Raw genomic sequence first — 27,120 nt, 5'->3', positions numbered from 1 at the left:
AAACTGTGATTCATGTAGACTAACGAGAAATAGAGCCTAAAGAGAGACATTTATTTGTAAAGGAAAAAGCAGAGCACCGTTAAAGTAACAGTCTATGTTTAACCCTCAGGGATGTTATCAGTAACATTGTTAGAATGAGCTGCAGAGAGGACTGTCATCGCCTACAATGTTGTAGCATGAGGATGTAGTTTTGACAAAAATTGGTAAGAATTCAATCCTAATGTACTGTTTCTAGTTATGACGGCAATTATAGTATTAAAGGAATCCGTTGGAAAACTTTAACTTATATCTAAATGAGTCAAATGAGTTAATGTAGTTTATTTTCTTCTCAAGCCTTGTTACTGTTTAAAAAGACAATACACACATATACACACAGTACAGATGGTGCTGTCTTGCTTACTCACAGGAAGCTAAGGAAAAATTATACGTCTGTTGGTTTTTTTTTTCTTTTCTCTTAAATTATAGTCTTAGACACAGAGACTCCAGTGTTTCCTACTTTAGGATTAAATGCTTGTATCGCAATAAAATACTATTTTAGTTATCCTGAATTGTAGAAAATATCTGACAGGAGTTGGTAGTGGTGATAGGTGTTGAGGTGAATTTTTTTTCCGAATTTTCTCTGTTCTCTAAAATGTTTTTAAAAGATTAGGTTTGTTGACATTGTTGAATTGAGACTTAACAGTTAATGTCTATAAAATGTAATGCTTTGAAATTTTTTTTCTCTCTATAGGTGGTTTTGATGATAATTCTCCTCTGAGTTCAGTTGAGCGGTATGACCCTCGAAGCAACAAGTGGGATTATGTGGCAGCACTTACCACTCCCAGGGGTGGAGTGGGGATTGCAACAGTGATGGGCAAGATCTTTGCAGTTGGTGGTCATAATGGCAATGCATACTTAAATACTGTTGAAGCATTTGATCCAGTGCAGAACAGGTAACTTTTGTTATCTGCTTTAATGGGATCTTCCAGTAACTGATTACTTCACAGTGCTAAAATGCTGTTAGATATAGTTAACATAAAACATTTGGGATATCTTATCTTCCTAAGAAGGCTTGGTGTCTTTTAAAACCAGTCCTGTAATAAGCAGGTTGTATCTTGTTGATATTTTGAGTAGATCAGGCTTTGCTTCAAGATAACATTCTTTCTCTCTATCTTTTCAGATGGGAGCTGGTTGGATCTGTGTCCCACTGCAGAGCTGGAGCAGGTGTAGCTGTGTGTGCCTGTTTAAATAGCCAAATTCGAGATGTAGGTCACGGGCCCAGTAATGTGGTTGACTGTATGTGAGTTTCAGCCATCAACGATTTAGTCCTGTCTGATAGTCAAGAAAGATGACCCGGATTTTGTATGACCATCTTTGAACAATTTTAACTACTACTAGAGTCTTATCTAAATGTAAACTGTTGTATTGTGACTAAGTGCAACTTTTGGAATAGTAGGAAAAGAATTATTAGTAATTAAGTTAAATTTGTTTCTTCCCACTTTAGCAAATAATTGAGTGGGGAAGGGAGACATTGTAACCTGAAATCATACCTGCTCTGAAAAAAAGGTTTAAAATCATGCCAAATATTGAAATCCCCATTTAAAAAAGTGTAGATGAATCAAAATGTAAAACAGTCATTTGTTTAGTTGTACATTTTCTTTTGCCTAAAGGTATTAACCTTAGCCAGTGGATTTTTCCTAGAGGCCAGATTAGAACCTATTCATCAACACCAGGGTATCAGGATAGGTAAGAAACCTCCTTTTGAAGAGCAGTTCTATTTGATGCTGATGAATTTATGCCTTGCTTTTTTCTAGGTGTTGATTTTTCAATTCCTTGGATATTTACAGAAGTAGAAACAAATGTGTCCTCTTTCTGCATGCCACTCGGCTGCATTTTCAGAAACTTATAGGAGTATTAGAAGATCTTAATTTCAGTTTCACTTGTTAAGACACCAAGAGACCTAGCTGACCTAATTCAACCTGAATGAGTGTACACTTTTATTTTTTCATCTCATACAAAAAGGAATTTTTACATAATAAGCAAAAGTTGAACTAGAGGAAATATTAGAAGCCTTTAGAGTTGATGTTATTCTGGTGCCCAGTGAAGAAACCTTGAGAAAAAATGGCACAGCTTATGTGTCTCCTTAATGAGGGAACCCAAAAGTATGTTCAGTACTCTTTTTTGATTTGATTCTGAACTCCCTGTTTTGCTGTTTGCCACTGTCCTGGTGTTTCTAACTGTACAGACTCTGTATTAATTTATTATTAGAAAATGAATGCATTTTTACATAAACCTTATATAGACTGTAGTTTACTGATTAGTTAAAGTTCATCATCACAAATAAAAGATATTGTTGGTAAAACAGAGAAAGTTTTTTTTCCTGTTTTATTTAATCCCCTTTGGTATATTTATTGAACTTTAATTGAAAATATTTCTGTACATTAATTTGAAGTTAGGATATTCATATACCTACTGATTTAACAGCTTTTCGTGGTTTAACCAGCGTTATAAAATGACCTATTCATTATATGTACATATTTTTATAAATATTTATGAAGAATATTAAAGATTTTCTCTTTTGTATTTGCAATGAAGTTTGATACTTCTCTTCTAGGCCTTTCTAAGTTTTCCTTTAGTTATGCCTTAGAATTTAGTATAATTCACTGCTGGTCAGTTTTCTGTTTCACAGGGAAGCAGGGGAATGAAGAGCACTAACCCCTCTAGCTAGCCCTGAAGTTCATTGCCTAGTTAGTAGCTCTGACCATCCTCATTGAAGGGCATCCTGGGCTTGTCAGTGCAGCAGATCAAAAAGCCACATTACAAAGGTAGTATCTATTAGGTATAATTAGACCCTCCAAAAAAGGGGGGCAAAATTGTAGGAGAGTTCAGCGTAGCAGAAAAAGGTCTTTCATGAAGCAGATTTAAAATTTCCCAAATTATGCCATTTTTTGGCATAATTTTTTGTTCTCTTATATACCTATAACCATATTCAGTCAGTCCCCAAAGCATTTAACTCCTTAGTACTTACTAGATTGGCTACAACTGGCTGGATGTAGAGAATTAGTCTCATAATCTGGCTTCAACTGTGTATTTGTCATATCTAACGGCATTCTTGTATTACAGTGCTTGTCGAGCTGTAGTTACTAGTTATTTTATTTATTTGGTGGTGAAGGAGATTTCGATCTTATTTCTAAGATTAAAATATTTTTTCTTTAACATTTCTGCCTTTGTCATGTGTATAGAATTTAGGAACATAAAGATGTTCATTTCCAACTGTGATTTTTATTTTAAAGTAGTCATCTAGCATACTAACCTGGTACCCCAGCTACCCATAAAATATGAACTACTCATAAGAGAAGTCACACAAAGCAGTGGAACATGTGGCTGACTGGCACATTGTGTGGTCAACAGTCAGAGGCACAGCCTTGAAGGACCGGGCAATGGTTGGAAAGATAAATAGGGGAATCATATGCACGATCTCTTTATTAAACACATATTCTTTAAGATATGAAATGAGAATCTGGCCAAAGGAATCATGCAGTTGAAAGATGATTATATTCATAGGTATAAAGAGATGAAATATTAAAAGGTGGCTCCTTAATTATGAGGCCTGTTTACTTTCAGCTTAGGTGTTAAAATGCCTATCAAAAAGTGATATAAAATAGAGCTAAATTTTGACATTATACATGGAAAAAAGAAAAAATGAAAATCTGCATACTATTTCTTCAGGATGTATCGCTAGGTGCTCTGTGTGGTTTTCCCATGTACTTGCGACAAGCACTGCTTCACGGGTACTGCACTGCCACTTTAAAAACATTACTCGATACTGCTTTTGACTAATTTCACTATATTTTGTGTAACTAATTGATTATTTTTTAATGTTTGAATACATTTTGTATTCCCTTTGAGGAGTTATTATTCATTGTCTTAATTGCCAAGTGTATTTTGAACTTAAAATGCTATTAAATATCTACTTAAGAGATTGTCGAAATTACATGAACTACTCTCACAAATGATGTGAAAAAATTTTATTCCCTTTTCTTCTGTGTAGAGAACGAATCTAGAATCTAATTCATGTCCTATCAGTTAAGAATGTTTTCTGTGATTTCTCATCTCAGACTTGTAAAGAAATTACTATTGGGATGCCATTGGCTCTGTCTCTCTTCCCCTTTATGTGAGTTTACAGGTGGCAATAAAACTTCAACATAATATTTTCTTAAAACCATACGTAAATTTGTATAGTAATACTCCAGAGCAAATCAAAGTAATAAATTATCATATACACTATCAAGTACTGAGATCAAAGAGTTGGGTTCATATCAGTGCTACTTATTAAAATACATTGCATGTATCTATTATAAATAGGAATGTCTATACAGTCGATAAAACTTTACATCTCACTGTTCGATTACTTTTATGAATCTTATCAAAGCAATGTAATTATTTATTCTCCATTGCTCAAATAAAAATCAATTTAGTAGGTTGGCTGCAATATTTTTCTCATAGAAAGGATCTTTCTGTTTAACTGAAAATAGGAAGGTGTTTGTTACCCTTACAGAAGTTAAAGGTAGCTGATAGAATCAGCCACTAAGCAACTGCAGGCTTGTACTGCATAGAATTGAGATTCATTATGCATTAAGATGAATGTTGTCTTTTTAGGTAGTAACTTCATGAAGCTACAGTTTTATTTTTTAGCTGTGTTGCCGTTCCTAAAAACTTACCTGAAACTCCTCTTTGAAAAAACAGCCTGAAGATCTCATTCATCATCTAAGAGAACTGGTCTCATGAAAGTCATGTTGATTTTGAGCAGTGTCTTAACTTGGTTATGGTCCCGTGTATTTTATTCATCATACTTGATTCAAACTATTTCATGCTTATCACAGGTGAAATCTACCCGCAAAGAATATTTTCTTTCACTGGAAAAATTTTTTTCAAAAGTAAACAGTTTTAGTGGAAGAGTACTAAAATTACCCTGAGCAATATACCTTCAGTGAATGAAATATATAGCTTCTTCGAGGGCAAACTTTACTTGAATGCACAAAATTCTAGTTGTTTTTGTTGCTGTTTTAACAAATCACTCTTCTATTAATGACCGAGGCTAAATTCAGTCTACCTGAACAATGCATTAGTATGAGAAATTTCTTACACTTGAGTACTAGTCATGAGGAGTATTGATATGTATAATTTTTTAAATGTATAGTCTGTACCAGTTATTTTATAATAACATTTTAAATAATATTTTAATCTCTACAATAATTCTGCATTTCACAGTTAAAAAATTCTTTCAAAGACATTAAGTATTTCAAGATCCACAACTAATCAGTTCTTTATGACTGAAAAAGTTAACTGTTCCACCTAACCAGCTATATAACTCTGCTTTCACAAGACTGTCTATGTGCCTGTAAGGGAAGATGGTTTGCTTTTTCACAGTCTCTTAGCAGTATAAAAGTATTTCTGGTCACTACATTCTTTTTTGTCACTTTCCTGTTACTTTATTGAGATATAATTGACATATTGGTTTCGGGTGTACAGCATAATGATTCGGTAGATGTGAGTATTGTGAAATGGTTACCACATAAGTCCAATTAAACATCCATCACCATCCATAGTAACTTTCAAATGGATAATGCAGTCTTACTAACCATAGTCACAATGCTGTACATAACGTCTTCAGGACTTAGAACTAGAAGTTTATGTCTTTCTGTCCTTCACCCGTTTCACCTACTCCCTACAACTAGCTGCCTCTGGTAGCCACTGGTCACTATTTCTGTATATATTTGATACATATATAAATATATGCAATGTGGATATTATCAAGTATACTAATAAAACACTCATATACCTACTTTCTAACTAAGAACTGGAATATTTCTGGTAGGATCAATTCCACATTAGTGCGCCTTCTCAATTTCAATTTCCACCTACCCTACCTGAGAGGTAAGTATCCTGATCAATCATTAGTTTGCTTTTTTTCTTTAGTTTTTATACATATATCCCTGAGTTACATATTGTTTACTTTTGTTGATGAGCTTCATTTAAAAAAAAAGTATCACCCTGGCTGGTATAGCTCAGTGGATTGAGTGTGGGCCTGCAAACCAAAGGGTCACAAGTTCGATTCCCAGTCAGGGGACATGCCTGGGTTGTGGGCCAGGTCCCCAGTTAGGGGTGCATGTTTCTCTACTTCACTTTCTCCTTCCCTTCCCTCTCTCTAAAAATAAATAAATAAATAAAATAGTATTATACTGTTAGTCTTATGTATTTGATTTTTTGTATTCAACAGATTTGTGATTTTTTTTCAAATTCTATTAGTGTCTTTTTATTCTTTTGGTAATCTCTTCCAGTTCTGTTTGTAGGTGATGAAATGTCTAAGAAATCCACTTCAAATGTTAGCTTTTCTATGAACCTGGTCTTTCCCTTTACTTCAACTCAGAATTAAGACTTTTGATCCTTGTTTTTTTATATTCCAGTCTCAAGAGTTGTTTTCACTGTAGAAATTATCTGAAGACAGTCTTATGCTTTAGTAGTGGGGTATAACCAGGCTTTAGCTTCTCCGGGAATTCCATACAGGATGAATTTAAATATGTATTAAACTAAGAGGCATTCTCTCAAATGAGTTTTAATGCATTTTATTTTTATACAACCTACATGCCATTCATTTCTTTAAAACAATGCCTCCACTCCAAATCAAGGTCAAAATAAATGAAGAACTCAAGATAACATCAGTTCCATTTGTCCTAGTCCTGGTGTGTGGCTCAAAAGCAGCAGCCAGCTATGATGACAGGTGACAGACCCAAATTCCAGATTCTTAACTCTTTTCCCTCTTTAAACCATCCTTAAAGAGAATCATATGCGGGTTGCACCATCCTCACGGTACTCCCACAGAGCAACCATGCCATCTGGATTCAGGTTTTCATCAGTCAAGAACTGGGAGTTTTGAAATTAGCAAGGATATGCTCAGTTTGTTCTGTGGCCCCTGTCAAAGGCTTTGCTCTTGTGGGTCTCTCTTCTTCAAGTTTCCCTTTGATTGATTTCATGTCGTCTTTGATGTACCTCCTGTAGACTTTTCTTGTGAAGCTTGTTTCCTGCAAATGATGATGGTTCATGACAATATCAACACCAGTGATGGCTGTGCTTTTGGAAACTGTGCCCTCAGGACCTTCAGTGGAGACATTGCCACCAATGACCAACTCATCAATGTAATTCTCTGTCCACTGACCCTCTTCTCCCCACCAGGCACAGCCTGACTGTAATCTTCCAGATGTAGGTATCAGAGAACATCTCATCCTGGCTGATCAGGTTGCCGGCAGCTGGAAGAAGAGGAGGGCTCTGCTAGTTCAGGTGGTGCTTGGGGGTCGGGGGAACCTGGTGGAAAGGCTGCAATTTGTGTTGGATATCGTTTTCCTTTTCTTGGCTTTTATAGCACTAAAATGAACAGTCATATTTCATATAGTTTCTTAGTACACATGTGCAAGAGTGTTTTTTAGAGTATATACCTACAAGTAGAGTTGGTTGTAGGTATGTGCTTGGTTAGCTTTGTATCAGTTTTACAAATAATACCAAGTTTTTTCCAAAGTTGACATTATGGTTTACTGCTCGCTTGCTATTGTAACACCTAATTCTTGCCAGTCTGGCAGGTATAAAATTGTATTTCATTGTGGCTTTACTTTATTTTGTCCTTATTCATTAAATGTTTCCTCGATTACTAGTCATTCCTGTTTCTTCTGTGAAATACTTCTTGATGTCTTTTGTCTATTTTTCTATTTTTTGTATTTTTCCGTTTTTATACTTAAGAATTCTTCATAATGTATTCTAATATTTTCATTGCACATGTGTGTCCAGTTTGTGGCTTGTGGCTTATCATTTTGGTGTTTTGGTAAGAAAGTTAATTATAACATACTCAAATGTAGTTTTTTTTGTGTGCCTTAAGAAATTTCTTACCATCTCTTTTAAAAGTCAGAATGTTGTAAATTGATGCAGCAAGTCTTATCATATACTCAATAGAAAAGCATGCATGTGTGCAATAATCATAATACTAACTGAATTTTCCTTCAATATTAAAAAATGCTTAAATATACTATGGTATGATCATACGATGGCATAATATCCAATCAGGAACATAAAGTAATACTACACAAAATATGGAGAAACCTCACCAATCCAGAAACAAAATAGTACATTATGACTAAATCAATTTATACAAAGTTTATGAAACAGGCAAAACTAATCCATCATATTAGAAGAGTTGGGAGGGTAGTTAACTTTGAGGAGCAAAGAAAGGACAGTGGTTGGGAATCAGTAAGAGGGCTTTTGCAGAAACAAATTTTTTACTTCAATGATGGGTGGTTACACAGGTGTGTTCATTTTGTGATATCTCATTGAGCTATATGTTATAAAAGGTCTGTCTAGAAAAAGTCCAGCCATTGTTAATATAACAAGAACAGTTTGTGTGACATCAGTGTAACCTGGTGGCCAAGAGTGGACTGGTGTGCACATGTGTGAACAATGAGGACTTCACTGGACTAGTCAGTGGGGGCAGTAGACACTGTTGAGTGGGTGTGTGGCCATCACACTGTGTGACCATCATACTGTGTGGCCATCACACTGAAAATGGGCAAGTCAACCAATCTGCATCAAATTCTGTGTTAAGCTTGACTATTTCTCTGTGGAAACTAGTTGAATGATTCAGAAGGCTTTTGGGGGCAATGCAATGAGTGCAACGCAAATAAAAGTGTGGCACAAATGCTTCAAAGATGGTCGAGAATCTATTGAAAGTGAGCCATGTTCTGGAAGGCCTGCAGCAAACAGAACACCTGTGAATGTTGAATGTGTGTGGGCTGCAATCAAGAAAGATTGGTGACTGACACTGCAAGACCTAGAAGCTGATTTGGGGATTCCAAAAACTACTGTGTCTGAGATTTTAACAGGATCTTGGCATGAAATGCATTGTGGCAAAATTTCTTCTGCAGCTTCTGCGATCAAAGCAGAAGGAACATTGTGCTGCAGTTGCTAATGACTTGATTCAAACCACTACTCATGAGCCAGATTTACTCAAGAAGGTCATAACCAGAGGTGAATTGTGGGTCTACGGCACGGCCGTGATTCAGAAACAAGGGCCCAGTTGTCCTGGTGGAAGTCACCTGGTTCTCCACGCCCAAAGACGGTGCAGCAAAGTCACAGCAAGATCAATCCCATGTTAACTGTGTTTTTTTATTTAGAAGGTGTCCATTATGGGTACACCCCTCCAGGCCAAACAATGATCTTGTTCAGAGATCATTGAACTACCTCAATGTTCTTCGTCAGTTGAGAGAGACAGTATGACGACAATGGCCACAACTGTGGGCAACTGGTGATTGGTCGCTTCATTGTGCCAACATGCCTGCTCATGCATCATGTCTAGTGCAGAGTTTTTTGGTGAAACATCAAATCACCCAGGTGAGTCAGCCGCCCTGCAACCCAGATTTGGTGTCCTGGGACTTCTGGCTTTCCCCAAAACTAAAACCACTTTTGAAAGGGAAAAGATTTCAGACCATCAATGAGATTTAGGAAAATATGATGGGGCAGCTGATGGTGATTCCCACAAAGGCTTTTGCAGGATGTTTTGAACAGTGGAAGAGATGCTGGGAAAACTCTTGTGAAGTCCCAAAGTGTCTACTTTGAAGGGGACAGAGGCGTCAGTGTCCTGTGCACAATGTTTATCTTCATTAAATGTCTCTTTTTCATATTACATGACCTGATACTTTCTGGGCAGACTTCTTCAGTAAAACATGTGGAGACCACCCTGGCTGGGTGGTCCTGATACACCAAGGTTTCAGGTTCAATCCCATCAAGGCATATGCAAGAATCAACCAATGAATGCCATCAATGTATGTTTCTCTCTCAAAATCAATACAATTCAAAAAGCAAAAAACACCCCAAAAAAGAAAGTCATATGTCTTTAGTCCACTTGGAATTGATTTGTGTGTGAGATAAGAAAAATTTAATTTATACGAATAACCAATTTTATTCTTACTGTTTACTAATTCATCCTTTCCTTGGGGACTTTAGATGGCCAATTTCCACATAAGTAAACATCTCTTTTTGGACTTACTGTTCTATTCCATTGGTCAATTTGTCTAACAAAGGTCTAAGTGACATTATTTTAATTGCTGTAACTTAATTAAAAGTCTTAAGACACAGGTGGCAAACACAAGGTCCATAGGCCAAATCCCGCCCTCCAACTTGTTTTATGTGGCCCAGCACCTGGTTTCTACCCAGCAGCAACGCCAAAGCTCCTTGCCCCTAGTTAAGGAGGAGTTACGTTTATACAATCCCAAAATTACATTTGGCCCTTTGAAGGCAACCGCCAGGCTGATGTGGCCCCCAGTGAAGATGAGTTTCACAGCCCTGTTTTAACACAGGGAAGAGCGAGTCTTCTCTCCTTATCTTTCTTAAGGAGTGGTCTTGGTCTTTTGCTCTTTCACCAGATAGAATTAGTTTGTCAAGTATTTTGGGGAAAGAGCAACTTAAGTTGATTAAAAAAATAGAATCACATTTAACCTGTAGATTAATTAAGGAGTATTGACAGCTCTACAATATTGAATCTTCTTAGGTTTTGCTGTTCTTAATTAGGGCAAGGAAATATCAAATAGGGATTGAGTTTTATAAATTGCCTTTTTTCATCTTGAGGTAAACATGGTTTTTCTACTTTAATCTGGTAATGGGGTGAATTACATCTGAAAATGTTTTTATTTTACTGTCATTTTTATATTAAACAATTTTAGCTTTATTAGAGTATAATTGACAAAATTGTAAATATTTGAAGTGTAAAATGTGATGATTTGACATATGAATACTTTCACACAGGTTAATGAACTCATCCATCACCTCATAGTTACTGTGTGTGGTAAGAGGGCTTAAAGTTTACCCCACACATTTGGAGGGCACAGAACTTGTTGTGCTTCATAGTTTTACCAGACACGGTTCTAGTTAGGGTTGTCTTAATATTCTGAGACGTGTCATGTCTCTGGGGTCATGGTTCCCTTGGTATTTCAAGTCACCTGCTGTCCTTGGGGTTTCCTTTTTCTCTCTGCTGCTTCTGGGATCTCATCTGGTTTGTAATTTCACTGTAAGACCACCTGGATGTGCCTTTGTATTTGTCATGCTAGTGTACATTGTAATTCTTATATTTATGGTGCTTTCTGCTCTGAAAATTTCTGCCATGGACAAAATCTGAATATTACTGTTCTCTTTTTCTATCTACTAACATTCATTTCTGTATAATCTGCTCTTCATTATTGAAGTTTTCATTTCGATTACAGTGTTTTAATTTCTGAAAGTTCTATTTCATTTTCTTTTACATAAACTTGGTTGTTTGACTCTTAATTCTTTTTGGTTTTTTATCATTTTCATTCTTTCAGCATTTTCATAATACTTCGTATCCTGTGGCTGATAAAGCCAGTATCTTGTCATCGGGAGTCTAAATTTATTTGTTTTTTCTGAATTTTTCCTTATTGCTATTCTTTCCTGAGTTTGGTGACATTCTTCTGTAAACCCACACACTTAGTTGAACCTGTAGAAATCCAGAGGTTCTAAATCAGGCACGTCCTTTGTGACAGGTTTTGCATTTGCTTCTTCAGGCCAGGAACTGCTCCTGGGTGGGACACGTTAGCTCTCCTCAACCTAATTCCCAGTGCTGGGGGTTCAGTGCTCTGTCTCCCAGTCTGGGCCTTGACAATGGCCTTTGTCCTCAGAGCAACCCTGGTCTTCTGTTTACTTACCCCTCCTGCTCTGGTTCCACCTGATACATAAACTGGCTTTGGATGTTTCCTTGTTTATTCTTATTTTTGAGAGTTCAGTCAAGTATTTTAAAAGTATACTGTTTATAATTTATCTGAGAACAAACAGTGATAGGACAGCCTTTACATTACCTGGACATTCACAACCCCCAGAGCAGACTGTTGTCACTGCCATTCTGCAGGTCCCAAAAGGCAGTTTTATCTTAATATTACCTACCTTTCTCTTATGCACTAAAAGGCCCTCCGTGAAAGTTGTTTGTTAAGTATCTTAGACCTTAACAGAATGATCCCATATATTTCTCATACTTGAGGCCTTGGATAAATTTAGTTTATGAAAGGATAATTCATCACATGTAAGATTACTTGGCATACTTGTGTCCATCACTTTGTATCTGTGCCCTGAATGTCTCAAGTACCAGGTACTTTATATACACCCATCCTTTAGCACATGATGTGTTCACTAAATCCCTTTGTAAGTATGACTGCCATGTACTGATGTAGGTTAAGAAAATAATTGCCTGGAACTTTGCAGCTGTTTTTTGTCTTTAATTTTTGTTTTGACCGTTGGCCAAAAGTAGTAACATTTTACCTGACTATAAATTTCCTGATTTCTTCCTGTTGGTCGCTAAACAATGATCATTCTTCCTGCTGGAAACCAGAGAGCTTGGGGCTGAATGACACAGTGGCGTTGTATCACACACTAACAACGCTCTAGTTTTCCTTCTGTCTGTTTCTCTCCATTTCTCATGCAGTACTCAGTGTGCTTTTTTGGAAGTCATTTTTACTTTGAGGTATAATTTACATAAAATTCACTCACTGTGTTTACAGTTCATGATTTAGTGCCAACACCACGGTAATCCAGCTTTGGGACGTTTTCAGCATCCCCTCAACACTCTCGGGAGCCCTCACAGTCAGTCAGTCTCCACTTCTGCCCTCCCTGCCTCACCTCGGAGGCAAGCAGCCTTTGCTGGGTTTTCCACAAGTGAAATAACACTCTTCAGCCTTTTGCATCAGGCTGCTTTCACTTAGCAGGTTTTTAGGTTCATTTCACCCGTACTGGAACACTTTTATTGCTGAACAGTATTCCATTCTACGGGTAACCACGTTTTATTTATCCATTCACTAGTTGGTCATTTTGATTCTTTCCCACTTTTGGCTGTTATGCCTAATGCTGCCATGAATGTTCATGAATATGTCTTAATGTGAACGTGTTTCCATTTTTCTTGGGTAGGATCACACAAGTGAATTGCTGGGTTGTAACAGACTTTTAAAGAAAATACCAAACTTATCCACAGTGGCTATGTTACTGAACACAGGTCTGGCTCCCTGCTGCTACAAAAGCCAAGACTCGAGAGGCAGGTGCTGATGTAAAGTGGTGTATCTTCAGGTGCCAGCAACCTGGAAGATGGGGGACTCCTGTCTCAGAGCCCATCTCCACTTCTCAGTGGAGGCAGAGGTGTTTATAAGGAGGGAGCGGGGAACAGAGCAAACAGATCAACAGTGGTGAGTGGTGCAAAGTTTTCTATGCACAGACAAGCATGGCCCATTCTGATAAGGCAAGTGAGGGTCCAGTGTGTGTTGTCCGAGTTTAGTCATCCTAGCTCCATGGATGGAAGCCAGCAAATCTGAAGCAGGGATGCCTGAAGGTAAGATTCTGTCTCTCTTGAACAGTTAGTTCCTAGGACTCTTATACACACATACTATTTATCTGCAAGCTACATATTAGTCAAGAGTCAGCACTTAAAGAAACTGTCGAAAGAATGGTGAGGTTGCCTGGTCTGGTGTGGCTCAGCGGGTTGGGCAATATCCCAAAAAGCAGAAGTCCACTGTTTCGATTGCCAGACAGGACACATGCCTTCTCTCCCCTCTTTCTCCCTCCCTCCCCCTCAAAAAATAACATCTAAGAAAAAAAAAGAATGGTGAGTAGGGTTACAATTTCCCACCATTAACAATTATCCACTGTTACTATACTATATAATATACTATACTATAGTATACTATACTATACTATACTATACTATACTATAGTACTATACTATGTTACTATACTATATAATATAGCTATACTACATAATATTCCTACAAGTACCTATGAAGTTTCTGGTTTTTCTCCAATACTTCATTGTTTTTCTGTGACAATAGCCTCTCCTGGATGTGAAGGGTTATCTTATTCTGGTTAAATAAATGTGTTTCCTACAGTATTTTTTCCCTAAAGGAATGGTTGCCCTCTAGTGGTGCATTCTGCACATTACATTTGGAATAAGGGCACTAATGAGAAGCCTAAAGCTAAAACTTGTTAAAATTCACATTCGTTCCACGTTGTGACTGCATTGTTTAGCTCACGGAGTGCAATTTGAGGCCTGGTAATAATTTCCGTATTAGCTCTGTTAATCATCCTCAGGACCTGGCTTGGTTCGCTGTGGCGTTTAATCCCTGGAGGTGCACTGTAGTCGAAACTAAGCCTCTGTTTCAGATCTCATCGGTTTTCTGCACTTAGAGCTTTGGAATAAGGGCTTACACCTGTGGAGCGGCTGATACCTATGAAGGGGAGGAAAAGCCCAGAGACAAGTTTTGTTGACTCAAACCTACCACATCCTTTCAAACCAGAACCAGAGGAGTAATTAATTACCAGTGGAATGAATGTAAATTTTTTTAATGAATTGCACACAAATGGTGTGTCTGGTGGCTCTTTGGTATTCTTAGCTAACACTTTGTAAATATGCCCGTAGAGAGTTGTAAAAAATTTAGGAGAATGGGTCTCAGCTGCTCCAAGGCTCCCAGGGTTCTGCTGAAGTAGAGAGCACTGCGTACATTAAAATAGTGAATTGAAGAAAGTGAGCTAAGGAAGGAATCTGGCCAGGGATTTAAGGAGTGCAAGAGAGGTGAGTGGGAGATGTGGCTTCAGGAAATTAGGGAGTAGAATAAAATATTTAATGGTTTAAAATAAGGACTTCCAAGTTTTGCTTCAAACAGGGTCTCGCTTATTTTTTAGAAAGTGCAGAAAATGTACATACATGAAGTTTTCCTAATTTGCTGTGCCCTAGCACAATGCATTCACCCAACAATAAATTTGCCCTATGTCTATAAAATGCTCATGTGTGTATGTGTATGTATCCATATGCACACACAAATGCTTGGGCACAGAACAGTAGAGTACGTAGGATGGACCGGACCACGGCTGCTTTGCTGTTCCAGTCACATGAAGGCCAGAGGAAGAGGGCCGAGCCGGCCACTTCTGTGGGGCACTTTGGCATGCACTGAGTCCTCTCCACGGTAAAGATGGTTCCATCAGAGGTACGAGGTTTGGACAGGAGAAAGTTGATTCAAAATCAGGATAAGCATTGAACATGAGGGAAAACTGGATTAAAGATTAACTTTAACATATAGCAGAACTTTTAAAACGTTGCTATGATGAACATTGCTTTTTAAGGAATAGGTGGAAATTTCTATTGATCCATTGATTCTGCCATTGCTGCCCAGTGTTGTTTAACTCTTCCCATAAAAATACCCCAAAGCAGTGACTGTGTGCACTTGCCCGTCTAGTTCTGCAGATTTTAAGTGCTATAAATTGTTTTGAGAAATGCAACAAATGTTCAGAGCACCCCCCTCTCCAGATTTTAATTTTGAAAGCGGTTAATTTTAGTAAGTTATTTCTTTAACACATCACTGCCAATATTGTTACTATGCAGATTTTAGGATATCATATATACTAACCCCTCCTTTTTGTTAACAGGTGAAGAAGTGCAGCACCAAGACATCCAGGTGTTTGCATGATGTAAATTGTTGCTTTGCCTTCCTGTTGGCTGTACTGTCCAGACCCTGCATAGTGAAAGTGGTGAGCACCCAGCTGGGACCAAGGCATTCAGCCTTCAAATACCAGTTTCTGAGCTAGTTTTGTTCCAACCCTCCACTATCCAACTTGGGGGAGGACCCTGAGGAACTGTCTGTTGCCTATTTTAATTATTTTGAATATGCTGTGAATTTAACCTTTAGAATTGACCTTGTTCATGAGTTTAAATTTTTTGTTTTATGCTATTTTTCTTTAAAGGTTTATTACATCACAATTCTAATTGCTCCTTTGAGATGCTTGTAAAGTCCTCAGTTGCAATCCTGGGTACCAAGTCCTAACTGCAGGAGGAGCTTCTTTGAAGCCTCCAAGATGGAGTTCGATGGTTAAAGACATCTCTCTACAGCCCATGCACTTGCATACAATTTGTTTTCCATGTTCAATACTCTCTCCATAGGTGTAGAAGCCTGTGTGCACGCACCTGTTTGTGTGTTGCTCCTGTTGCGTTTAGATGATAATTTACGGGAAGATTTAGCAGTGGAGTTATAAACCCAGAATTCTTTCTGCTTCCTACACATAAACTAAACTAAATGAGATGTTAAGACTGGGCTCCAGGTATAGAGAAGGGTGATTTAAAGCACTTATCTGGGGCAGGCAGGCAGTCTTTTAAATCTAAAATGTAATCACCTCTTTAGGAAGAACTTCAAGGCCGCCCTCTAGTCTATTAGAAGAACACAGGTCTTTACTATTAGAGCCGTGTGGTGTCTCACTACAGTCTTGCATTCAGCCAAGTTTAAACAGGGAAACCACAAACACTGAAATGGTCCTGTGCTAAGACAAAACATACGATGGGTGTGGCTTTCTTACCACAACCAAAGTAATAGCTATTAAACCGCTAAGACCCATTGGGCTTCAAGGTTGTTTGGACTTGACTCGAGGGTTCTGAATGCCACCAAATGTCCTGCTTAAAAGGAATGTGGATTGTGACATTTTATGTTCCCAACAACCCTCGCAAGTAGGGAACAAATATCTATTTAAATAATTCAGGCTCCAAAGTGCCTAAATACTTCCTTATAAAAAGACTGAGGACACGAATGGGACATTACTTACCCTCGAGTTGTCAGTGGTAGCGACCCTGACCCACAGTGTCTGGGAAACGGCCCTTACCTACCCGGGACGCCAAAGTGCAAAGCACAAAAGCACTGGTACAAGTCGACCTACTTAAAATACTAGAAAGAAAAAAATGCCATAATGAAAAGCGAAACATAATTTGGAAAAATGTTTACAACATAGTAAGAGGATAGTATCCTGAATATATAATCAAAAAGGTGAATAGATTGGAAGTATTTTTTCTTTCTTTACTGCCTAGCATTCCTTCTCCTCATTAACTGTACCCTTCCTAGAGGTGAGCTCACGACTGAGGTGAAAACCTTCCTCACATCTACCAAGTTAGACACTCGCAGTGGGTCTGCCTTACTGGTCACATACATAACCCATGCACTGCAAATGGCGACTTGATATGTGACCAAAAAAATTACACACATATATACATATACATACATACACATATACATACGTACATATATATATAAACAGAAATAATGTAAATAAAAACCAGAAGACACTGCTTCTCACCTACCACATTTGGTGATTCTGTCCCTTGCATTTTCTGAACAATACTGAGAATTGGCAAAGGAATGGATTATCAGTGCGTGCTAAAATCACTAAGTGAAGGGTTGTTGAAACAGGGAAAAGCCTGTGTTTACCACAGAGTACTGGTGAGCACATCTCAACCAAAGACGCAAGAGTTAGCATCATTAACAATGATTATACGTGCCTCTGAAGTGGTGTAATATGAAGTTCACAGACCCTACAAAGTATTCTTGCCAAATATAATCAAGCTTCCAGACCTAACCCAGTCTGCAGGAAATACAGGAGATAGAGAAATGAATTTCAAAAACTTAGGGAAACATAAATCTAAGATGGAGAACATTACAATAAAAAATAAAGATTTTTTTGTTCTGGATGAAGACTAGAGACATAACAGCTAAATGTAATACATGAAATGTCTGAATTCTGGTTCAAAAATAAGCTATAAGGCCTTTGGGAGGACCACTGCAGAAATCTGAATATGGGCTAAATATTAGATGTTGAGAAATCCTCTTAGATGACATAAAGGTATTACGGTTGTGTTGGAAACTGTCCTAGGAAGTGCATACTGAAATGTTTAGGGGTGAAATACAACTCAGCATAAATACACACATGCACACATTTACATAAATGCGGTAAAATATTATATATGCGGTAAAATATTATATCTGCTCAAGTAGTTTGCTTCAGGGATGGTCATGGAAGCATCCTTTACAATATCCCCAAATTAGGAATAATCTCAATATATAATAAGGAGGTTGGTTAAAACTGGTACTGCCACATGATGGACAACTACTCCTGAAAATCTACAATAAACAAGATATGACATGGAAAGATTTTGTAAAAAAAGAGGAAAGCCCAGGAAAGATGTTATAACCCATCTTGCAGATGAGATCTCTTCCCTGTGGCGCCATCAGGAATAATACTCTCTTTTCCCATCTTGCTAACGCATGCTTGTTATTGCAACTTAACTGCAAGATTGCCAAAGCTGGGTCCCTATTTGTTCATTAGGACCAATATGAGTAGAAGTCACCCTAATGTAAGGAAAAGCAAAATTAAAGAGGAAGAGGTGGGTTGTGAGGTCTTTCTGAGCGTTTAGTCAGAGGCTGGAAGGTCAGATGTTGGGGCACTGTAATGCAGTGCGGGGAGGGAATACATTTAAAAAGCCAGTAGTTTCCGAATGTCTATTCCATGCATTATGCTAAGCACCCTTCATACATCACCTAACGTGATGCTCACTTTTACTGGGTAGATACCAAACGAACAAAGTTTATAGACTAGGTAGGTCACGTAGCAAACTGGAGACCCGGATTCAAATTCAGGAAATCCAGTCCTTTCTGATTTCATAAAACCATTGGGGCAGAGCATTTCTTTCAGACTGGCAAGGGGAGGAGGGAGCAGATGGCCTTCAGATTCAATACCGGCATTCTACATCGTCTGCCCAGAGAAGAAATGGCTGATGGGCAAAGTTGGCCGCTGTTGCACCCGGCACATGTTAGAAAGATAGAAAGTCACATTTGTGATATCAGGCTAGTTTACAGGTGATGAAGATCTCAAAAATAAACTGAAGGATGAGCTAGCCACTGCCCGCATTTTTCCCATGTTAACAATAAATACATATTGTGGCTGAGGGTACACTATTCCATGTGAGCCTTTCCTTGGCTGTAAGTAAATAGTAATTAAATATAACAACTTTAGGAATTTTTTTATTCAGGCAAAAATGGAAGCATGATTCAACCCAATGATTTCTCTAAATTTTTATTAATTTTTTTTACAGCTTGATCTTCTTGTGAAAAGAATTTGAAGGTGAACAAATCATGTATGCTTTTTTTTTTTTAACAGAAATTAATCTTCATTACAGAGAACAACAAAAGATCTGTGGCACATTCTCTTTGGAAAGATCTTTTGCAAATATATCTTCTAAAAAAATGTAATTTTCATAGATCACATGTCTCTTCCAGAAGGTCCATACAAGGCAGCTCAACTGTATTCGCCGAAGCCCAAGATGCAGCCCCACGGCTGAAGTAGATAAAGCACACGGAGTCCCCTTCCTCTGTGTTGCACATCTTCCCACGGAGAGCATCGCCGCTTCTCCTCCTACACACAAAGTCACTGTGCGGATTACACCGCTGGCACGTTATTCCACGGTAATTAAAGAAAATCTTATTATTTTAGAGACAGACCAGTGATCCTCATATCAACTGGACAACTTATTCCTTTTTAAAACAATTTTAATCATACCAAGATTTGACTTTAAAGTTACAAGAAAGCAAAAATATAATATAATATAATATATGGTAATAAATTAAAAAAAAAGGCAACCCTGCTCAGGTATCATCCAAACGTAGTCACATTCAGAAAAAAAAATAAAATAAAACAAGATTCAGGGGACGCGCGCACACATACACACACCAACATGAACAGTGTACACTTGTATTGAGGGGGATGTGCAGTAATTTAACAATACACGTTGATGGCCTGAACAAAAGGAGAAGTTAATACTGCCTGTGTTAAGCATCGCTTAAACAACTACTTTTAAGCAAAGCAAGTTATCTTCTTAGTTCAGCCACTGCCTGGTCTGACCAGCACAGCCTGGCCAGCCTCTCCGTCAGTGGTCTTATTCCCTGGTCATTTCAGGCCACTAGAGTAACAGCTAGGCTCACAGAGAGCTGCATGTATCCTTCCTGCCCTTCTGGGTCCAGAAACATAGGCACTTCTCTACCCACCACAGTACCTGCTGATATCCGGCACACAGTGAAACAAAATAGTGTGATTTTTCTCCAGGACAACAGGGAACTTACAGCTACCTTAAGAAAGGCGGCATAGGCTGTGTATCAACTCACCATAAAAACTAAAGGATGTGGCCAGTGGTCAGAATTCATTCTCAGTCACTGAGAAACCAACACAACTAGACTGATGGCCTGACACTCACATGGTAGAAATACTACATCGTGAAGTTTGGAGGAAAAATCCCCAACACCATGCTATCTCGCCCTCTACTGCCTGCCAAAAAAAAAAAAAGATAAAAGATTTTAAAAGGCACAGGAAAAACCTTACATCTATAAAATCTAAACAGGACCAAAAACAAAAGAGGCAGCCCACTAAAGAAAGGGGGCAAAGGGGCAAGTACCACCATCTTCTGACACCCTCACAGCCAACAATGCGTAACTTCCTTCTAGTGAGCAAATCTTGATGTCTGTGTTTCTAAAAGCCCAAATATTCTTGCAAGACTTAAATGCTGCTAATCAGTGGTATACAGTGTAACAGATGGAGTGGCAAAGATTTTTCCAAAGATTTTATGTAGTGTCTGGGAAAATAAATCCTTAAAAAAAGTAGAGTCTGTGGTGGGAGGTAGGGAAATCAAGCCTTTTTTGATTCATTTACATTAAGATGCACAAATATACCAAGCTTCATGAAGCAGGACAGCAAAAGGAGCAAGGTCCACACAACATCTCGTAAAGCCGTAACAAAACAAATATAGTATTATTCCAAAGTTAGGTTTGGTCTACAAAAGGCACAGTAAATATATCCAATTCCATCAGCCTCTTACTTTGTGGGTGTGCACATGCGCCCACACATCTCCTTTCATATATCAGAACGAGGAGTTTTTTACAGCTAAAAATTATTAAACAAGGACTGTAATAAAGTAGTAAGCTTTTGATCTTACTAACATTAATATTTAAGGGACCAGTTAAGGCAAGTTTTCAGTCAGAAGTGGGTGTTTTTTTAGCTTCTAGATATCCTGAGATCTGGAATTAAAGAATACAGAACAAGGGAGAAAAATGTAGTCCAAATTTGTCTAAGGGAAATAGCTAAACATTTTTGTCAAAACAGACCTTAAAGGTCCTTTAGTTCAAAGAAATCAGGTGCTTTTCCCATTCAACATTGTGATCAAATCATATCAGATAAGTCATTGTGCCACTGTGGTTCCAGTCCTGCTGACATGCCTGCTGGACGCTCAGACTGGACTGTCCACCGGGGCTGGTGCGCGGTAACTCGGTAAATTTCAGGGAAGTGTTTTTCACTGTTTAGCAGGGTCCCTAGTCTGGCTAAAGCCTCAAGTTCAATCATCTCCAGAAGTGGCAGAAACATGCAACATTTTTAAAAGTAAAACCGTGTCCTTCCATTCCTAACAATGACACAGGAAACTGCAGTGGCAAAGGCAAGATTTCACACTCAGCTTTTACTCCAGGTGCCTTGCACTGCCTCACTGGGAAGTGCATACTGTTATTGCTGTAAGAACTTCACATAGCAAAGGCTTAACTTTAAAACTAGTCCTTTCAATTATCTACCTCAGTACACATTCTGTCTTTCGAAATGTAAGCATGCAGTGAAAAAGTGCAAATGATTTACAAAGCCTTTTGATTTCTATATACAACTGTAACAGCCAAAAAAACCCCTGATGAACATGGAGTCATCAAGTCACCACCTTTTACATACTTATTTAAAAAGTAGGCACTAGGAGTTTTCTTTTAGGAATAATGCATGTTGTAGTTCATGATCAAAACAAGCTGATCTCTGCAAAATCATTCGTTTTTCAAGGGACAACTAAAATTTAACGTCAAGGTCAGGGAGAAAGAAAACACCAAGCTTAAGGCCACTGCAAAAGCAATCACTTCTTTTAGTGTTCGCTGAGAAATCAAGTTGGAAACATCCTCCGCCAAGGAAGCACAGTGGCTTGCTGACAGGACATGCTCACTCTGGCACCGTCAGTGCAGATAAGCACCTGTCCCAGAGAATACGCCCTTCCAAACTGACAGGTGACATACAGCGGGGAGTGCTGGGGTCCAGGGGCGGGACTGGCCAAGGGAATAAAGGGAAGAAAGAAAGATGTTCAATAATTACATGTGCCTGATTCCAGCACCTTGTCTTTTACATAAAAGAGGTGCACAATGTCACAGGCATACAGCCTACCAGTCAACTATTGTTCCCTTAAACACAGGTTGCTTTTTAAATGAGTAATTTTAAAAGGATGGTGGCTTTGCTTTAGAATGTCGAGACCACACATGAAGTTCTTATGCTCACAGGTTACTGCTACTGTTAATTCTCTGGTTTAACCTAAGTATGAAGTAACAGACCTCAGCTCTAGCTCATGAGACAAAACAGGCTGAGTAAGTCGGTGAAGTAACAGCTCCACACAGTTCATGCTGTGGAAAACAAGCGTCACTCCCATCTTCTATGCATCCCTTTATATATTTGCCAAATTACCAAGAAAATTCTCATATTCATTGAATGGACCTTAGATACATTCATTCCCTTCTTGACTAATAAATAAATAGGAAAATGTCAAACATGCTTAGTAGAAAACATGTACAGGGGTAGAATGGGGTAAAGGGAGAAAAATCAACTATAGAGATAAGACTCAGTCCTCAATTTTAATGTGTGCAAATTCTACTTCTAAAAGGGGTAAAAAAAATTGGCACTCAAAATAATGCTTCCAATAATAACCTTCAAAGTGTCAATGAAAAAGAAAATCTGTGCTTATGGGTATGTGGGGTTCGGATCTGTTCTTTCCGTTTAGGTCATTCAAAATGAACTTGGCTTAATGTATATATAATATGGCAACAACAACTTATGGGAAGGCCACAGCTCCTCTTTAGTCTGTCAAATCTAGTTGACTGAGAACACTCTGGAACGAAGGCATGTGGTGGTGATTTTTTCTTTTTAAGTCTAATGAACCATTCCAAATCTCCATATTCTTTCAGGGAGTTAATTTCCCCTAGACAATTAAGGGCTCCGAAAGTCTAGCTTTGCTATAAATATAAAATAATTTGTAGCAGAAAAATATAGCCTCTCTAAGTAGATCTCATTTGTTTGTGTTCGCTAACAAAACTCTGAGTTGGTAAGACAACGTGAGTTACCGCATAACTGTAGACCACAGATCAGCACCTCAAATTCCAGCTCTCATTAAACAAAAATTAAAAAGCCCTTTAACCAACTGGTTATGTACAAATGTCGGTCCCCTTCTTCCCCAAGTAGAAAATTCAGAATATAGTCACTGGAGACTGTTTTTTGCTGAAGCCAGGGGTGGGAATGAAGCGTCACGCCTTCCAACGGCCTCCGTGTGTGCTGTAGCGCCTCCTTCCACTGCTCCAACTCAGGCCGACTTTCAACACAGCAATGAAGAAATCAGGGCTGGGCTGAGCGCGCAGTACTCTGGGCAGTGGGAGGGTTGCCTTCAAATCTCTAAGTTATGACAATACTTGGTATCATCAGAGCAACTGTTCACTGGCAAAAAGTGGGGTAGAGTGGGGTCCTTCACAATTTATGTTTTACAGATGGCTGTCAGAATTTACTAAACAAATATTTTCCAAAAAAAAACTTAAAAGAAAAAAATCATCCACAGAACCCTACACCACCAAAATTCATTGTTAAAAATGCTTCCTTCTGGGAATGGACTAGTGTGGCCACTGAGATGATATGAATTTGCTCTCAGAGTTGAAACTGCTTCTCATTTCATTTGCTATTTGCATCCTGCTGGTTCAAAAAATACAGAAATGTTTCTAGACCATTCATATACCCCTCTTAGGCTACATTGCACTTCTGTCCTTTTTTTTGAAAGGCAAAGGTCATCTCTGAAGCCAGCCTCCTCATTCCTACTTCTGCATAACCATTGTGCCCAACCAACGACCACATCATTCGTGAGCATTTAAGTGGCCAGCTGTCCTGGCCATCTCACGGTGCTTCTCAAGTTTGTTGTCCTGATGAGACAAAGGTCTAGACTGTTTTTGAAGCTTCCAATGTGCAAAATAGGGCCCGAGGCATCAAATCAACTTGGGCCTCCATTAAGGGGTTTTGGCTCCTTGTTTGAGCCACTGAAAACCCTGTCTTGTGTAGCGCACCAGATTCACCAAGCTGCTGTTCAGGGCCAATGAGCACACGCTTGTGCTGAGCTGAGTAAAAAACTCTGTGAACAAAGCAAAACCAAAACCAGGTAAATACTCTTGCCCACATGAAAATTAAAATGGCAACAAAACATCACTTTTTTTGGTGTTGGTTCCATAAACAATCCCCAGAGAAGTCTGTACTGCACCTAGCACAGTGAAAACTCACAGTCTACCACCATAATGGCCTGTCCACTGCCCATAAGCCTCCACTAGTTCGGCAGGGTCGGAAGTGCACACTGGATGATGCCAAAGTATACTTTTGGATCAATGAATGCATGGAAGAAAAAACCCACAAAATGTTTAAAAATAATCATTAGTTGCTAAGAAATTAAGTTCTAAGAGGATGTGAGGAAATTAAGTGGCCACGGCCAGGAAAAAATATGTCATGGTGTGAATCCACCGTTCATATATAAGCACTTGCTTAGTGGTCACTGATAGCAGACAACTCCTTAAACAGCTCCACCACCTCCTAAACTGTGGAGTTCTCCCAGGGCCTCCGTCTCACACGAGTTTCAGGAATGTTTACTTATGCCACACTTCGTGTACTGTTCTGTCTTCCTTCACGTGTGTTAACAAACACTAAACTCAGCATCTGGGTTAAGCCACTTCATAGCTCAACCTTGCTGTGCCTGTGGACAGCCATGCGACTCTCCTTCTGCATCCACCTTGCCCTTTCCTACCACTGCAGTTCAGGCTGAAGTGATGGTGCCAGAACCTCTGCAGGGGCGAGGTGCTGAAGCCGCGCCCACTCCCATCTTGCTAAGATCTGGCTACAGAAATTCAGCTCCATGCAGCGGAGCTCAAGAAACAATCAAACTGGGTTATAAGGTGGAATGGACAAAATGTGAGAAGAGTAAATAGGTACACATTTCTTATTCTTCAAAAAACTGAACACAAAATACAAACACTATTCCCTCCCAATCCCCACCAGTCATTACCACCCCAGAGCCATTTACCTTTATTCTTCCTTGTGAGGACCTCAGCCTGCTCCCAAAGATCAAAGGCGGTAAAAATGTGGGAAGTGATGGTGATGTAGGAAGAGGTCATGTTTTGGATGGCGGCAGGCATCCCACTGCTCCCCGCACTGCCAGTACTCAACTGGGGCCCTGCGCAGCTGGCAGAGGAAGGCATTGGAGAGAGAGGGGATGGTGTGCCTGTGCTTCTGGAAGGCGGAAGATCAGAGAGAACTGGTCAATCGCCTAAGCCCCCAAAAGACAGATTTCCTGCCTCTGAAACTGTAGGCCAAGTCACCGAGTTTCGGTGTGTACTTGCCAAAATAACAATCACTTCTACAAGGTCAAAGACATACACTTCACCTTCAGTATGCTACGAATTTATTTCATAAAACACAGTGAGACAGGCCCCACCAAAGCGATGGGAGCCAGGCGTCCTGCACCAGATGCAGAACTCGGCGGGCAAGTCTGTACCTAAGCTGCTTTCCTACACCGTTCACGTCGTCTCCTCCTTATGCTTCAGTCCACCGCCTTCCAACCCCCACTCCAACGGCTCCTAGTGAGACAACACTGCCCTGTGAACCCGGTCACTATCTCTTACACAGTCATTCTTTCATCCCCTTGGTAAATACGAACCGACCACCTACTCTGCACCTGGCACTCTTCTAGACACAGGAGTACATCAGGGCTTCCTGGCTGCCACTGAGCTTTTCCCCTTGCATTTATTTAGTTGTTTATTTATTTACTCACATATTGTATTTCTACATTCCACACTTTTCTTTTTATTGCTTTCTGGGTTAGGAGCACCTTAAAGGTAGGGGCCATTTGTTATTTACCTTTGTATTTCTAGTACTTAACTTAAGTAGATGCTAAGAGTAGGCCCTAGATAAATATCTGCTGAATCAGTGACTGAATGACTGCAATACAGTCTAGGAGACCAGGAGACTAGGAGACCAGGAGAGAAAGCACCAGCAGATTCATAACCTTCTCTTTACTCTCCCCTCTTGACTATATACCTGTTCATGCAAGTTAACAAGTGCCTCGATGTGGGTCCGATGAGCAACACAAGTGAAATTACTTACACCTAATGGCTATAAAATGGAAAAATGTGGCTATACCTGCCCTTTTTTGGTAAAGGAGTTATCTAAAATAATGTGACTGACAATGTATTAGCTTAGAATAATACTGCAGAGATGGGAGTCATGAAAACTTTCAGAAGCAAAAAGTTACTTCTCATTCAGGAATTTTCCCCCCTGAGAAAAAACATGGGAACCTCTCTCTTTGAATGTATTGGAAATAGGGCAATCTTCTAGGTGATATTCTTAAAATAGCAAAACCTATCAGAACTGGAACTTTCAAGGGGTATAAGCAATTAAAAAAATACTAGGCAAGTACTATAGGGAAGAAAATCCAATCTTCACTTGCACAAGGATTGTTTTTCAACAACTTATGGCACAGATGAAAAATTTTAGCTCAAGAACTTGGTGGAAAATTTAACTACAGATAATCATTTTTATTCTTAATATCACTATTATGAATCCTGGAGAAGGTTGAGCACCTGTGTTTCTGGAAAGTTCTTGTTTACTGAAACTCCACGATGATAAGGATACAGGGAGAAAGGACTTTGATTCTGGTTCTTTTTTTTTTTTTTAACATATTTTATTGATTGTGTTATTACAATTGTCCCATTTCCCCTCCATCCTGCACATCCTCCCATACCCCCCCTTTAGTTCATGTCCACATGTCTTAAGTTCTTTAGCTTTTACATTTCCCACACTACTCTTGCTCTCCCATTTTCTGCCTGCCATCTATGCTACTTCTTCTCTGTACCTTCTCCTTCTCCCACTCCCCTGTTGCTAACCCTCCATGTGATCTCCATTTCTGTGGTTCTGTTCCTGTTCTAGTTGTTTCCTTGTTTTTATTTTAGGTGCTGTTGTTAGTAATTATGAGTTTGATGTCATTTTAGTATACATGTTTTTTATCTTTTTCTTAGATAAGTCCCTTTAACATTTCATAAAATAAGGGCTTGGTGATGATGAACTCCTTGAATTTGATCTTATCCGAGAAACACTTTATCTGCCCTTCCATTC

The 27,120-nt window shown here is 38.9% G+C and overlaps 2 protein-coding genes and 1 pseudogene across 10 annotated transcripts in view; 1 reads left to right on the top strand and 2 right to left on the bottom strand.

Moving 5' to 3' along the window:
- The window catches only part of KLHL8 (kelch like family member 8), an 86,328-nt gene extending 82,574 nt beyond the window's left edge, over positions 1-3,754 (top strand). For 4 of the 5 annotated variants that reach the window (XM_053666358.1, XM_037132419.2, XM_053666359.1 and 1 more), the window contains exons 9-10: positions 731-932; positions 1,160-3,752. In XM_053666358.1, the coding sequence (XP_053522333.1) occupies positions 731-932; positions 1,160-1,283 (326 nt within the window). In that variant the 3' untranslated portion in view covers positions 1,284-3,752. Of the gene's footprint in view, positions 1-730; positions 933-1,159 lie in introns of all 5 variants that reach the window. The other variant, XM_053666361.1, reaches the window with a different exon arrangement.
- Positions 3,755-6,707: 2,953 nt separating this feature from the next.
- On the bottom strand, positions 6,708-7,330 carry LOC119039619 (translationally-controlled tumor protein-like; annotated as a pseudogene).
- Positions 7,331-18,932: 11,602 nt separating this feature from the next.
- The window catches only part of AFF1 (ALF transcription elongation factor 1), a 199,198-nt gene continuing 191,010 nt past the window's right edge, over positions 18,933-27,120 (bottom strand). For all 5 annotated transcript variants that reach the window (XM_053666356.1, XM_053666357.1, XM_037132414.2 and 2 more), the window contains 2 exons: positions 25,034-25,239; positions 18,933-24,097 (listed from right to left, as the gene is read on the bottom strand). In XM_053666356.1, coding sequence (XP_053522331.1) covers positions 23,976-24,097; positions 25,034-25,239 — 328 coding nt within the window. In that variant the 3' untranslated portion in view covers positions 18,933-23,975. The remainder of the gene's footprint in view (positions 24,098-25,033; positions 25,240-27,120) is intronic.

This window comes from Artibeus jamaicensis, unplaced genomic scaffold (genome assembly GCF_021234435.1).
Source record: "Artibeus jamaicensis isolate MK-2021 breed Jamaican fruit bat unplaced genomic scaffold, CSHL_Jam_final contig_452, whole genome shotgun sequence".
Classification (NCBI taxonomy): Eukaryota; Metazoa; Chordata; class Mammalia; order Chiroptera; family Phyllostomidae; genus Artibeus; species Artibeus jamaicensis.
This window is presented reverse-complemented; position numbering and strand designations above follow the sequence as displayed.